The sequence below is a fragment of the Paroedura picta genome, chromosome 2 (assembly GCF_049243985.1).
Source record: "Paroedura picta isolate Pp20150507F chromosome 2, Ppicta_v3.0, whole genome shotgun sequence".
Taxonomy (NCBI): Eukaryota; Metazoa; Chordata; class Lepidosauria; order Squamata; family Gekkonidae; genus Paroedura; species Paroedura picta.
Window position 1 is genome coordinate 4,350,339 of NC_135370.1, and position 13,070 is coordinate 4,363,408.

At 45.9% G+C, this 13,070-nt stretch overlaps 2 protein-coding genes and 2 non-coding genes across 4 annotated transcripts in view; 3 read left to right on the forward strand and 1 right to left on the reverse strand.

Moving 5' to 3' along the window:
• Positions 1-5,394, reverse strand: part of NDUFS1 (NADH:ubiquinone oxidoreductase core subunit S1) — a 31,248-nt gene extending 25,854 nt beyond the window's left edge. Inside the window, exons 1-2 of the mRNA XM_077319239.1 lie at positions 5,213-5,394; positions 1,176-1,243 (exon numbers count right to left, since the gene is read on the reverse strand). Coding sequence (XP_077175354.1) covers positions 1,176-1,239 — 64 coding nt within the window. The 5' untranslated portion in view covers positions 1,240-1,243; positions 5,213-5,394. The remainder of the gene's footprint in view (positions 1-1,175; positions 1,244-5,212) is intronic.
• Positions 5,395-5,629: 235 nt separating this feature from the next.
• EEF1B2 (eukaryotic translation elongation factor 1 beta 2) lies at positions 5,630-11,653 on the forward strand. Its single transcript, XM_077319241.1, has 6 exons — positions 5,630-5,851; positions 7,443-7,565; positions 10,075-10,192; positions 10,419-10,485; positions 11,054-11,179; positions 11,453-11,653. Exons 1-6 carry the CDS (start codon positions 5,772-5,774, stop codon positions 11,605-11,607), a joined length of 669 nt encoding a protein of 222 aa, XP_077175356.1. The 5' UTR covers positions 5,630-5,771; the 3' UTR covers positions 11,608-11,653.
• Positions 10,224-10,301, forward strand: LOC143831044 (small nucleolar RNA SNORD51). Its single transcript, XR_013228680.1, has one exon. It is a non-coding gene; the product is annotated as a small nucleolar RNA SNORD51 (small nucleolar RNA).
• LOC143831049 (small nucleolar RNA SNORA41) lies at positions 10,734-10,874 on the forward strand. Its single transcript, XR_013228685.1, has one exon. It is a non-coding gene; the product is annotated as a small nucleolar RNA SNORA41 (small nucleolar RNA).
• Positions 11,654-13,070: the final 1,417 nt, after the last annotated feature.

Here is a 13,070-nt window from a genome sequence, read left to right on the forward strand (position 1 = left end):
TCACTGGAAAAGACAATAACGCTAGGGAAAGGTGAAGATCCAACCTGAGATAGGTTGACTCAAAGAAGCCACGGACCTGAGTACAGTCTTGACAACAGGACATTTTGGAGGACATGACTTCATAAGGTCACCATAAACCAGAAGCAACTTGACCGCACACAGACAATTCTACAGAGGACTGCGTTGTCATTCAAGAAACCAAATTAAGTCTTTCAAAAAACACAGATAAACATTCTCCCTCCCCAGAACATGCTTATATCATGCACATGAAAAAACTGAAGTCACTGACTTTTTGGGAGAGCTAAAGGTTTATAGCACTATTTATCGTACACATTTCTTCGTTTATCATTGTGTTCTAATTTCTATAATCTAGTTTTTGCACTTATGCTATGTCTTGTACTGTTTTATTACGTTTATTTCTTTCTGAGAAATCTGGACAATAAATAAAGAAAATAAATATTTTATTTTTTATGTTTATGTTTATATTTGTCTGACTGCCGCTCTCAGACACCGGCTTGCAGCGGTTCACAATAACTCACTACAAATCAATATATTAAAACCATTAAAAACCTCACAAACAATGACTCGGTCATAATGATGGCAATTAATAACTATTCCCACACAGGCCCACTGGATGAGCAGAAGGGAGCGGATGGATGGAACAATCTGGGGAGCCAGGCCAGTCTAATAACAGCCATTTTATAAGGTTGGATCATTCAACTTGTGCTATTGGATGATTACTGTTTTGCTGGCTTTTGTGACTAAAATGTTCTCCCTTTGTTATAGGAAGGTTTAAAAGTAGCTCCAGTTTTGGAAACAGGATTGAATTTTTCTTCTTTTTATTTGTAATATATGAATTTAACACAGTCTTCAATACAGTCCTCAAGAGAAGCCCCCAAGAGCTACTCCCCAAAAGGTTACTAACAGAGGTCATCAATGGGGTTTTTAGTGGGAGTTCTGACCCAAGTCAACTCTCAGTAACAAATGTCAACCTTAAAATTAGCTCTTATTCCTATGCTGTTTTAAACATCCAGGACCTATTGCCACCGATACAGTTCTCATGATTAAGCAAATGCACTCTGTGATCATTGCCCCAGCAAGGAAAACTACCCAAATTAACTAGTGAAATCCAACTGAGAGGCATCATGTACCAAGTTTCGAATACGATAACTTACCACATCCTTTAGTTGCCTGAGTGACACCATTTAGGGCCTTGCGGACAGCAGGGAAACGCAACATGGTGCTGCAAGGAAACAAATGAAAATTTAAGCTACAGGGCAAAGAAAATATCTAAATGACAATATTTTTAATACCAAGTATATGAAACGTTTGTAACGTTTCATTGACTACATCTGCCGTTGCAGCTCTCATTCACGGACGCTCTCGCATGTTGGAACCCCAACTATTCTTAAACCACTGCTTTACCAAATCAAAAATACCCAGTTTTATTTTGTAAAAACAGTTTTGTGCACTGAGAAATACAGTATGTCCCTCATGGGAAATATAAACCAGAAATACATCCTGCAAATCCAAAGTAAAAAGCACCCAGCAAAACAGACGTGCCTCTACACAATAAACACACACATCACTTTCCACTAGCAATACGCAAGAACTGGCCAGCATGTAGTGCTCTCGCTACAGTAAAGACCCACACTGATTTTCAACAAGAGCCAGCATAGCAGCTAAGCCACCAAGTTGAAGGTCTCAAGATCGGAGACTTCAGAGGTGCTTTTGCCACTGCCTGCCACCACGTCACGATCCGGGCATTCCTTGGCAGTCTCCCTTTCAAGAACTAACCAGGGCCAGCCCTGCTTAGGTCTGACGAGACCCGGCTAGCCTGGGCTATGTAGGTCAGGGCAAGCAACGAAGCAAAGGGCTCAGAAACCCTCAGCATGTGCATTGCCTTGACTAAGAAGGCCAGGAGAGTGTTCGCTCCATGGAGGAAGGACTAAATGCTTTGCAAGTTGAAGGTCCCCATTTTTGCTCAGCATTAGCTAAGGGTCTCAGTTTCTTCTCCACTAGGCCAAACAAAAAACAAGAGTTGGTTCTTATATTTCCAGGGAGATGAGGCTGAGAGAGCCTGATATTACTGAAGAAGAAGAGTTGGTTCTTCTATGCTGCTTTTCTCGGTCAGAACAGCTTTATCAGTGCCATGGCGAGCCCAAGGTCACCCAGCTGGCTGCATGTGGGGGAGCGCAGAATCAAACCCGGCATGCCAGATTAGAAGCCCACACTCCTAACCACTACACCAAACTGGCTCTCTCCCGCACGCTCTTAGCTTCCTCTGCCTGCTACCCCAGACTGGAGATGACATCAAATAAATGAGGGGAGCCAAGGCAGAGGCGATTCCGATTGGAACTAGCTGGCTAAGGCTGTGTGGAAGCCTATTTGGGATGTGTTCCTCTCCATGGACCCCCCCCCCCCGCAGTCCGGTCCCTATGGCAGTTTGCACCTCCGTATGCATTTCTGACTAAGAAGGTTGTTGCCATGTGTTCTGGTGCTCAGGGAAGAGCACAGATGATCAGGCAAGCAACAGTTATTTATTAAGATGTGTATTTGCTACCTTTCCCTCTACAAATCAAATAATAATATAAAAGGTCTTAAATGTCTGCGTTCCAAGAACAAAACATTGTAACAGAAATCCATACTTCAATACAAGCAGCAGCAAAAGTGCCCCTAACCCCAATAATTCAGTTTTGTATGCGCCTCTAAAAAAACAGACAGAGAAGGGACTTTCAGCAACTATTGAAAATTCCACTAGAAGCTACTATTGTATTTCTCCATAAGAGATAATAGAAAGGCTGAGTTGCTGGGAGAAATACCAAGAAGGCTCATGCAGGGAGCGAGGGTCCTTCAGGCTTAGGAAAAGAGCATTCAAGCACCTGTTTCTAACTCTTGAGAAGAGAGGCTGTTTTTCAGACAATGATAATAGGCCACACTGATTTCACTGAAAGGCTGGAGCTGCATCTAGATTAGCTCTGCAGAATTTGGGAAGAATCATCTTCCCATATAGTGCTTGAAGAGGGAACATGTGAGAGCTATTTCCAAGCATGAAGCAGAAATAGAAAGGGGGGGAAGCCAATGAAAAAGGACTTTAAAGAGTGTCAAATGGGAGCAACAAAGTTAATTTGGAAATACAGGCAGATGGGTGCAAATGGAAGTTCTTGAATGTAGGTGTGATGTGTTTAATCACTGAGAACAGTCTAAGATGTGTATGTGTTTGTTTCTGTTCTAATCCCAAAAGTAGTTGTGAGCTTCTCGGCTACTGACCCATACAGAGCAAGGGATGGGCTGCCACTGAAGCAGAAGTAAGCTGAGGTGATGAGGACAATGGGTGCTCGTGGAATACACATTCTCTCTCTTCCTAGGTCATGGCCAGCATTTTACTATCTAGGGTAGACAGATTTGCAGTTGTCATCTGCTTCACTTTGCGATGGAGTGGAATAAACAATATAGGCAAAGACCACATGTTGCAGTATTTGTTTTTTTTCCTGATATCTAGCCTATATCGTTGTACTTGAAGTTTAAACCCATTACTGCGTGTCCTTTCCTCTGCAGCCAATGGGAACAGCATCCTGCCCTCCTCCAAGTGACAACCTTTCAAATACTTAAAGAGGGCTATCATGTCCCCTCTCAACCTCCTTTTCTCCAGGCTGAACATTCCCAAGTCCCTCAACCTATCTTCATAGGGCTTGGTCCCTTGGCCCCAGATCATCTTCGTCGCTCTCCTCTGTACCCTTTCAATTTTATCTATGTCCTTCTTGAAGTGAGGCCTCCAGAACTGCACACAGTACTCCAGGTGTGGTCTGACCAGTGCCGTATACAATGGGACTATGACATCTTGTGATTTTGATGTGATGCCCCTGTTGATACAGCCCAAAATGGCATTCGCCTTTTTTACCGCTGCATCATACTGCCTGCTCATGTTTAGTTTACAATCCACAAGTACTCCAAGGTCTTGTTCACACACAGTGTTACCTAGAAGCGTATCCCCCATCCAGTAGGCATGCTTTTCATTTTTCTGACCCAGATGCAGAACTTTACACTTATCTTTATTAAATTGCATCTTGTTCTCATTTGCCCATTTTTCCATTGTGTTCAGATCTCGTTGAACTCTGTCTCTATCTTCCGGAGTATTTGCCAGTCCTCCCAATTTGGTGTCATCTGCAAACTTGATGAATAGTCCCTCCACCCCCTCATCTAGATCATTAATTAATATGTTATTAAGTACTGGGCCAAGCACCGAACCCTGAGGTACCCCACTACTCACCTCCCTCCAATCTGATGAAACACCATTGACAACAACTCTTTGAGTGCGGTTCTCTAACCAATTCCCTATCCACCTAACTATCTGAAAATCCAGATTGCAGTCCTTCAACTTATCCATCAGAACATCATGGGGAACCTTGTCAAAAGCTTTACTAAAATCCAAGTAAATGACATCAACCGAATTTCCCCGATCCAGCAAACCTGTTACTTGGTCAAAAAAGGAAACCAGGTTGGTCTGGCAGGACCTGTTGGAGACAAATCCATGCTGACTACCTTGGATCACCAAATTGTCCTCCACATGTTTGCAGATCGCTCCCTTTAATATCTGCTCCATTATCTTCCCCACAACTGAGGTCAGACTCACTGGCCTGTAGTTTCCCGGGTCATCCTTCCTCCCTTTTTTGAAGATCGGAATAACGTTTGCTCATCAACAACAACAAATATAAACCACCTGCTAGTCTCTTGCCTCAATTTATACAAGAATAAGTCTGCACTGCAATATTATTATTAACATAAATAATTTTTATTTATTTATTTGGATTGGATTTTGGTACCACCCATTCTTTACAGGTCTGGGCGGTTTACTTGGAACATTATAACTTTACATAGAACATTACCATAATCTATAACATTACATACACGTCATAACATTATACATAACATATGTATAATTACTACATTTTAAATGTATTATGCATAATTATTATACATAAATAATGTATAAACATAATAAACCACCTGTTAGCGTCCTGCCTTGCGCTGGAATAAGTCTGCGCTGCAATATGATTATTAATAATAATAATAAGTAACAATAATAACGCCCCCCCCTGTGGGCTCCTCCCCCTGACCCCTGTCAAGGACGCGCCCCCCCCCCCGGCACGCGCGCAGCCCCTCGCCCCGCCCCCCCTGGCGCCCCTGCCCTCCGGTCCCCCCCCCGCCTCACCTGCTCAGCCCGGGGGGAGGGGGAGCCGGGCCCCAACCGCCGCCTCTGCCGCCGCCGCCGCCTCTCTCGCACGCGCCCCCTCAACGGGAATATGGCGGCAGCCTCGGCAATCTCCGCGCGGCGCTCGGCCGCCTTCGGCTCTCGAGCGCTCAGGCCGCTGACGCAAGGCCATGTGACCGACGCCCCGCCCTCCCTCGCCTTAATTCTATCCTCCGACTTTTAAAATGTCTGGGCAGGCACAGGGGTGGGCCAACCGCGGCCCTCCAGATGTCCATAGACTACAATTCCCATGAGCCTACCTGGAGGGCCGCGGTTGGCCCACCCCTGGGTTAGAAGGCGGGGAGGGTTTTTTGCCGTGTCCGGCGGAAGCACACTTTCACACCCTCCCTCAGGCGGAGGGATCCAAGCCCCGCCCCGACTATATATAGGCGAGCCGGCAGCGCGCGCGCTCTCTTTCGGTCGGCCTGGCGGCGGCGGCTACAGCCTTTAATTGTCGCGGCTTCTGCTCCTCTCGGCCGGCGCTCTTCCCGCCCGCACCGCCACCGCCACCGCCACCGCCATGGGCTTCGGAGACCTGAAATCCTCCGCAGGTCTGAAGGTCTTGGACGACTTCTTATCGGACAAGAGCTACATCGAGGGGTGGGTGAGGCGGAGCCCTGCGGATAGGCCGTCCCGCCTGTCTGTCTCCTGCCTGGGGGAGAGGGCGGGCCTCTGACGTCACCGTTGTCCGCGGGGCCACGTGGCGCGGGGGAGGGGCGAGAAGGGGAGCCGGGGGGCCCTCCTGCCTGCGCCCAGGAAGTGCCCCAAGGGGGAGGAGAAAGGAGAAGGAGCAGCGGGCTCTGCTCCTTTGGGCATGCCGGTGTTAATTCATTCGAGGGAAGAATGGGCGCTCGTGCTTCTGGCTTATTTGCCAGGAAGCTGCCTGCAACTCATTCCGCCAGGCTGGATTCTGGTTGTGGCAAGGTGCATCGCTGAGGGACCAGAGATCACCAGCAGATAGGAATTTGCCGAGCACAGGACCTTCAATGAACTGGAATGGTCCACACTCTGGTTTTTATGTTATAGCATCTTTTTAGCACGCGTAAGATCTCAGGTTTAGTCCCCAGTACCTCCAGTTAAAGAATCCCAGTGCTGGTAGGCGACGTTCAGGAAGGCCTCGGCCTCTATGCCAGGGATAGCCAAACTGGCTCTCTGGATTTCCATGGACTACAATTCCCATGAGTCCCTGCCACTACCATGGGGATGCTGGACTTGGACTGACTCAGCAGGGCTATGATGTTCAGATAAAGGCTCCTGAGAGCCACAGCAATCTGAACATGCAATGTTGGAGATAGGCCAGTGGTCTGATTCAGTTTAAAGCATGTATATTTAGTTGTAACTGAATAAGCCTTTCGCTCACACAGCATGCTAGGACATTGGCTTACTTGGTACTTGTTGTATAGGTTAAGCATATTGGCTTGATCAAGGCCAGGTTGCGAACTTTGCAGTGGGACAGGAGACTTTAGTGTGTCGCTATGTTGGCTGAAGCAACAGAACAAAATTTCAGTCCAGTGGCACCTTTAAGGCGAACAAAGCTTTATTCAAGTTATATAAGCTTTTGTGTGCATGGGCATTCCTTCAGAAATGAAATGTGTGTGCTTATACCTGGAATTGGTCTTAAAGGTGCTGCTGGATGTAGCTAACCAGTGATTTTTGTGGCCTGTTTGCTGCCTCCTCCTTCAACACATCCCTTTTTTGTGCATCCTTTGCAGTGGATGGGAATCTTTGGGCAGAGCCGGCCTGTTTTCTTCTAAAGCTGCTGCTCTGGGTGACACAGTCATGGCTGTAGAGCTCAGAAATGCTAGACTTGAAGGTGGGGGCCTAACTGGAGCTGCTCAGAATGACCATTTTCTGTCCGAGCTTATCCTAATGCCAGCTCCAGAGAAATCTGTTCTAATGAAGGGGTTTTTGTGATGTACACTAATGGTTGAACTGCTGTTCATACCTCTCACTTCACAGCAGTAGAAGTGATTCTTAAAGATATGCCAGTGGGCAGCATCATTTAAATATTGAAACCCTGCCTTTACCTTATGGATCAAGGCAGCCTCTACAGTTCAAGATTAAAAAAGACAAAATGCAGGAAATCTCAGTGGTTTTTGTAGACCTTTCTAGCTCCTTTTTTGATGATTTTCTAATAGTAGAATTCATTCCTGTGTTCTTTGTCATGCTGAATAATTACTCTATTTGACAGGTATGTCCCATCCCAGGCTGACATTGCAGTGTTTGAAGCAGTTGGAAGATCTCCTCCTCCTGAGCTGTTTCATGCCCTCCGGTGGTACAACCACATTAAATCTTATGAGAAGCAAAAGACAAGGTAGGCCTTGCTTGGGGTCCTAACATGAAGATGGCATTTGTGTTACATTCTTTTTGGTGGGGGTCTGGATAAAGACCTCTACTTCCAAAGTCCGTTCACCTGCTCAGTATTGCCATGCTCTGTACATTGTTTCTGTAGTCCTCTCTTCTCTGGTGATCCTCAGCTTGGTAAACATTGAATCGATGGTAGAAGAGTCCGATGCCATTTTTCCCCTCTGAGGCAAAAAAACTTATTTGGATAATTTTTATCCCACCATTGTCTCCAGCAAGAACACACAGGGGCTTATGACTTCATTCTTCTCTGTTAACTTCACAACAATCCTGTAAGGTAGTTCAGGCAGAAAGAGAACAGGTGGCTCAAGATCATCCAGCAAGCTTCCATGGTGAAGTGAGGAATCTCCCAGGTCCTATCTGGTCCATTTGTCCAACCACTTATCATATGAAGATCCCAACAAGTTTAATTAATTTTTAGAACATGCCCCAAACGCTGCCTCTTTCAAATACTTTGAGACTGATGTTATGATACCCTGATTCATTCCTGTTGAACTGACTGAAGAAAGAAATTGGATGCTACTGCTAAAGGAGAGGCCCTCGTTTTACTGTTCCTGGCAACAGATTTTCCTCAGGAAAGATATTTGACTTGCAGCATTAATGTACAAGCGAAAAAACAGAAGAGGATTTCTGCCCTGACTGAACCCCACTTCCTCCATCTCCCCCCCCCTCCACCCGCATGCTGCTGCCTTTAGCCCCACCACCACTTCTATTGCCACCACTGTCCTTGTTCTCTTCCTGTTGCTGCCATCTGTGAGGTTGCTAGGCACCACTCAGAGTGGCAGCTGAGGTCTCGTTCTCCCTTCCCCCCCACATACCCAATTGCAGGTCTCCTTACCTTTCTGTAATTTTTCTTCAAGCCTAGAGGTTCTTTCTAGAACGATCTCCCATATTGTACATGGAGATTGTTTGAGCCACACTCTAGACAGTTGTTCTGAATTACATATATGGTGAGACTCTGCTTGACCCTGCTGTTTGTCCCATAATGTTGTTTGTAGAAAACGTCTTAGGACAAAAATCAAATGACCTTGCGTCCTGTGTCATACAAGCAAAATACTGACATCTTCAACAGGTTGAGTGTTCCTTTTGTGCTGTATATAAATTGCACAGCATCTTTCCCAAGCATCATCAAGTTCTGTAAAGGAGGGCGAAATTGCTGATGTCAGGGGCTTTGGACAAATTGCAAGCATAGCTATTCCTGTTCAAGAAGCAATGCTGCGTGGAGTGTGAAAAATATAGTGCTGCTTCCAGTCTCCTTTCAAGCAGCAGGTGGAGCCCTTCCTATGCTTACAAAAACTGTCTCTTATGTTCCCTTTTAAAAATAAAAAGCTTTTTAGTAAGCACTTGCATTAGGGAATGTTTTCCGTTTCAAAGCAAGTCTAGCTTACTAAGCAAAACTCCAGGATGCTTAGCTTGTATGAACCATTAGCAGTATTCAGAAGCTGTTCTTGCTGAGCTATTAGCTCTTTGTTGGGGGGCAGGGAACAGAGCTTTGGGGCTAAAGATACTACTGCAGAAATATAACAAGACTAGATATTAAGCCCGCTGTGGGCAAAATACAGCGGGCCCTAGCATGATGGATGGGTGGAGGGATGGGGTGAAAGAAGGAGGAAAAGGAGAAAGAGAGACAGAAAGACAGAAAGAAAGGGAGGAAGATAGAGACAGAAGAAGAGGGAGAGAAACAGGTAGCCAGAAAGAGGCAGATGGAAGAGAGGGAAGAAGGGAGAAAGGGAAAAACAAAAGGAATGCTGGGAGGAAGGGAAGGAGAAAGGGAATGCTGGGAGGAAGGGAGGAACAGAGTAAGGTAGGTGGCCTTGGGACCTTCTGCTGGGCCCAGAGGCAGGCTTGGCTGCCCCAGGGCCCGGCAGAAGGCTCGGGACGGGGGCGGCGGGCTTTGCGGCCTACTGCCGGGCCTAGGAGCAGGCTCGGCTGCCCCAGGGCCCGGCAGAAGGCTCGGGACTTTGGGAGTGGGCTTTGTGGCCTTCTGGCGGGCCCAAGGGCAGGTGAGCCTGCCCCAGGGCCCGGCAGAAGGCTCCCTGGGCGAGGGGAAGCCGGCCGGAGGACTTACTGCTGGGGAAGGCTTCTTCCTCTGAGCGACAACTCCCCGGCTGGCCCAGGTGAGGCTGGGCCAACCAGCCAATGGGGAGCCGCGCTTTGCGCGGCTCCCCATTGGTTGCTTGGCCCTCGAGTGACACTCTGAGGGCCCAATCAGGAGCCGCTTTGCGGCTCCTGATTGGGCTCTCCGAGTTTTTATCCCGGACAGGGCCCGCCCTAACTCCTCCCCACTTGACCGTACTCCTTTATTCCTCCCGCTCCTCCGGAGCAGGGGGAGGGTTAAAGATATAACTGATCCTCCCTAGTTAGAGATATTAGTTTAGGTTTCAAGTTAGATAGCTGCACTTCCTTCTTTGGTTTGTGGCATTAGCAGGAAATCACTCCAAAGCCTCGTGTTTTTCTAGTCTTCCAGGAGTGAAGAAGGCGTTGGGGAAATATGGCCCAGCAGATGTTGATGATGCCCTTGGTGGAGATAGCAAAGATGACGATGACATTGATCTCTTCGGCTCAGACGAGGAGGAGGTAACCTGGCATCCCGCTCAAAACCTTCCAACTGGTGGCATGATGAACCAAAACCAAATCACCATCTTTCGGCTGAAACTATGATGATTTGTTTTACCTGAACAGTCCAGTTGTGCTTGGCTATTGTGATTATACCACATAAGTTTTTGCTATGTGATCAGAGTAGTATCATGCAATGTAATAAATATAAGACTATTAATGGTTATTTTTTAAAAATTCTGCACAGGAAAGTGAAGAAGCGAAAAGGCTAAGGGAAGAGCGACTCGCACAATATGAATCAAAGAAAGCCAAAAGTACGTTGTGGCCCTGCGTGCCTTTGAATTTACTTGTTTAGAATTCATATCTAGCTTAGTCTAAAAAATAATGTAAAAATCAAGCTTAGGCTTAACTTTGAAATTCTTTAACTGGCTTAAACTTCCAAACTCCCTAGCAGCGATACAAAAGTTCTAAAACATTCTTTTTCTTTCTTTTTTTTGCGCAAGTTAATCCTTTTGTTTTTTTTACTTCTAATGATGGAAAACTGATTTCTACTTGCACAGGATTCCACAGCTACTGGCCTGAAACTGCTTAGTACTGTAGCAGTTGCGGTATTCCAACTGTGGGAAATCAGCAGTTACACAATGTAAAATGCTCCTGTCTTTTGTCAACCAAATGAAAGGGAATTTTTGTGTAACAGACAAAACAATCTAATTCTTGTGAGCCTTTATACTGGGTACAGGAGGTAAAATTGGTTGCAGTTTAGATGTCCTTAAGGGTATTTAGCATATTGTGGTAGCTTTCTGGTGAACAGGACAAATATGTAGGAAAATATGTAGGAAAACTTCTTTGCCATTTTTTTAAGCTATGTTTTGATTTTTCTAGAACCAGCACTTGTTGCCAAGTCGTCTCTCTTGCTGGATGTGAAACCTTGGGACGACGAGACAGACATGGCCAAATTGGAGGAGTGCGTGAGAAGCATTCAGGCTGATGGCCTAGTCTGGGGATCTTGTAAGTAACTGATAAAGGCTGCTGCTGAGAATTGGTGGTCATTGTGCTTTCTGAGGGAGGGAATCAAGTGGCTTAAATCAATGCCTCAGGCACTTGGTGGCAGTGCAGGTGCCTCTCACTCTCAAAAATACCACGTTGGCAAATGAGTGGCATTCCCAATACCTTTGAATGTGTTGAGAAGCCACTAAGAGCTTTGGTGGGACAAGAATTCTGGGACCCGCTTACAAAACCGGCCTGTAGATTTTAACAGGTGTCATTCATTTTTCTTTTTAGCCAAACTAGTTCCGGTTGGTTATGGAATCAAGAAGCTTCAAATTCAGTGTGTCGTTGAAGACGATAAAGTTGGAACCGATATGTTGGAAGAGAAGATCACTGCTTTTGAAGATTACGTACAGTCAATGGACGTAGCTGCCTTCAACAAAATTTAATCCCTGGTAGCATCCAGAATAAAAAAGAACTATTGTAATGCTCAAAGGTGTTTCAGTTGCTTACAACCTGTTCTTACTTGCCGTGGTATCCATCCTTACTGAAACGTAAACTCTTGAGGCAAGATTAAAAGAGTAGGCACAGAAGCAGTAAAACAGTTAAACACTTTTTCATTTTGCTCTGGAACAAGTCCTTGAAGATTATTTGGTGGGCGTTGGTTAATGGGAAAACTCTTCCTGGGTGAAGAAACAGACTTAGAAAGTTGCTAGCAGCTTGGTGACTCTCTGCAGCTCTTGTGTTAGAATCATGCCCTGTTTTGCAATGCATTACATCCTTGCCAAAATCATAACCGGAGAATAATTCAACAATGCTCTGGAGAGGAAAGATTTAGGACATTATAACATGTCTGTTGAAAACCCATAGCCTGAGATGGTGCAATGCAATAAACATAAAACCTCCAATTAAGACGTTTGTAAATTCCTCTCCATGGGGCGTGGCTGTTGGGAAAGGGAATGGAGCCAAGCACAACTATGAACTGGTTGGTCATGTGGGTGCATCAGGTCAGAAGTTCTTCTGGTAATGTTCCGTGTAGGAGTTTAGGATAATGAAGGGTGTGGAGAAGCTTTTTAAAGGGAAGACTGAGTAGGAGCTTGAGACCAGCAGGGGTCAGAACAAACAGATTAAACCTCTAGTATAATATGAGATGGGCTTCCATATTTTAGGGGAGGCTGCCTTCCTGCAACATTCAGAATGCCATTCCAGAGAACGTGTGTTTTGAGAATAAATCCGTTGGGCTGAAGTGACTTTGTCAACAGGATCATCCCAAAGGTGGGCATAGGTGCTGAAGAGAGAATTCAGAATTCTGTAGCAGAATTTTTGTGAACAATCAGAAGTTGTCAACATCTGGAAGGAGGAATCTAAAGGTGCCATTGAAACGTCAATGATGCTTGAATTCAGAACAGCCTCAGCAGCACCTCTTTGAATTGCTGTACTTTCTCGGGGTTCTCACACACACACACAAACATGCCCATGGGGCTGCTTAACTTGCTCGGCTTTCCAGACAGCTGCTCTCAGCAAGAAAAGCGTCAATCTACATATGGTGAGCATTGGGGCTGTGCAGCGCTAGCTTAGTAACTAGTCTATTTTATACAGATAACTGGTCCAACTAAGGTGGGAAGAATGGGCCAAATTAGCTTCGGACGCTGAAAACTGCCAGATGTGGGAAATTTAATATGTACCAGAGGTGGCCAAGCTGGTTTTCCAGATGACCATGGACTACAATTCCCATGAGCCCCTGCCAGCACTATGCTGGCAGGAGCTCATGGGAATTGCAGTCCACGGACATCGAGAACTGCAATTATAGCCACCCCTGATATTTACTGTTTTTGCTTCCTTCACCACAGCTAGTAGATGTTATGGATCTTGACTTCTGCTTATCTGAGACAGTCTTGCTTGAAAAGGGGAA

Bases quoted from the DNA above. Each gene is read 5' to 3' on its own strand.
- EEF1B2 (XM_077319241.1), top strand. From the start codon at position 5,772: ATGGGCTTCGGAGACCTGAAATCCTCCGCAGGTCTGAAGGTCTTGGAC. The intron at 10,193-10,418 runs GTAACCTGGCAT...AATTCTGCACAG, and splicing joins TCGGCTCAGACGAGGAGGAG to GAAAGTGAAGAAGCGAAAAG. The intron at 10,486-11,053 runs GTACGTTGTGGC...TGATTTTTCTAG, and splicing joins TGAATCAAAGAAAGCCAAAA to AACCAGCACTTGTTGCCAAG.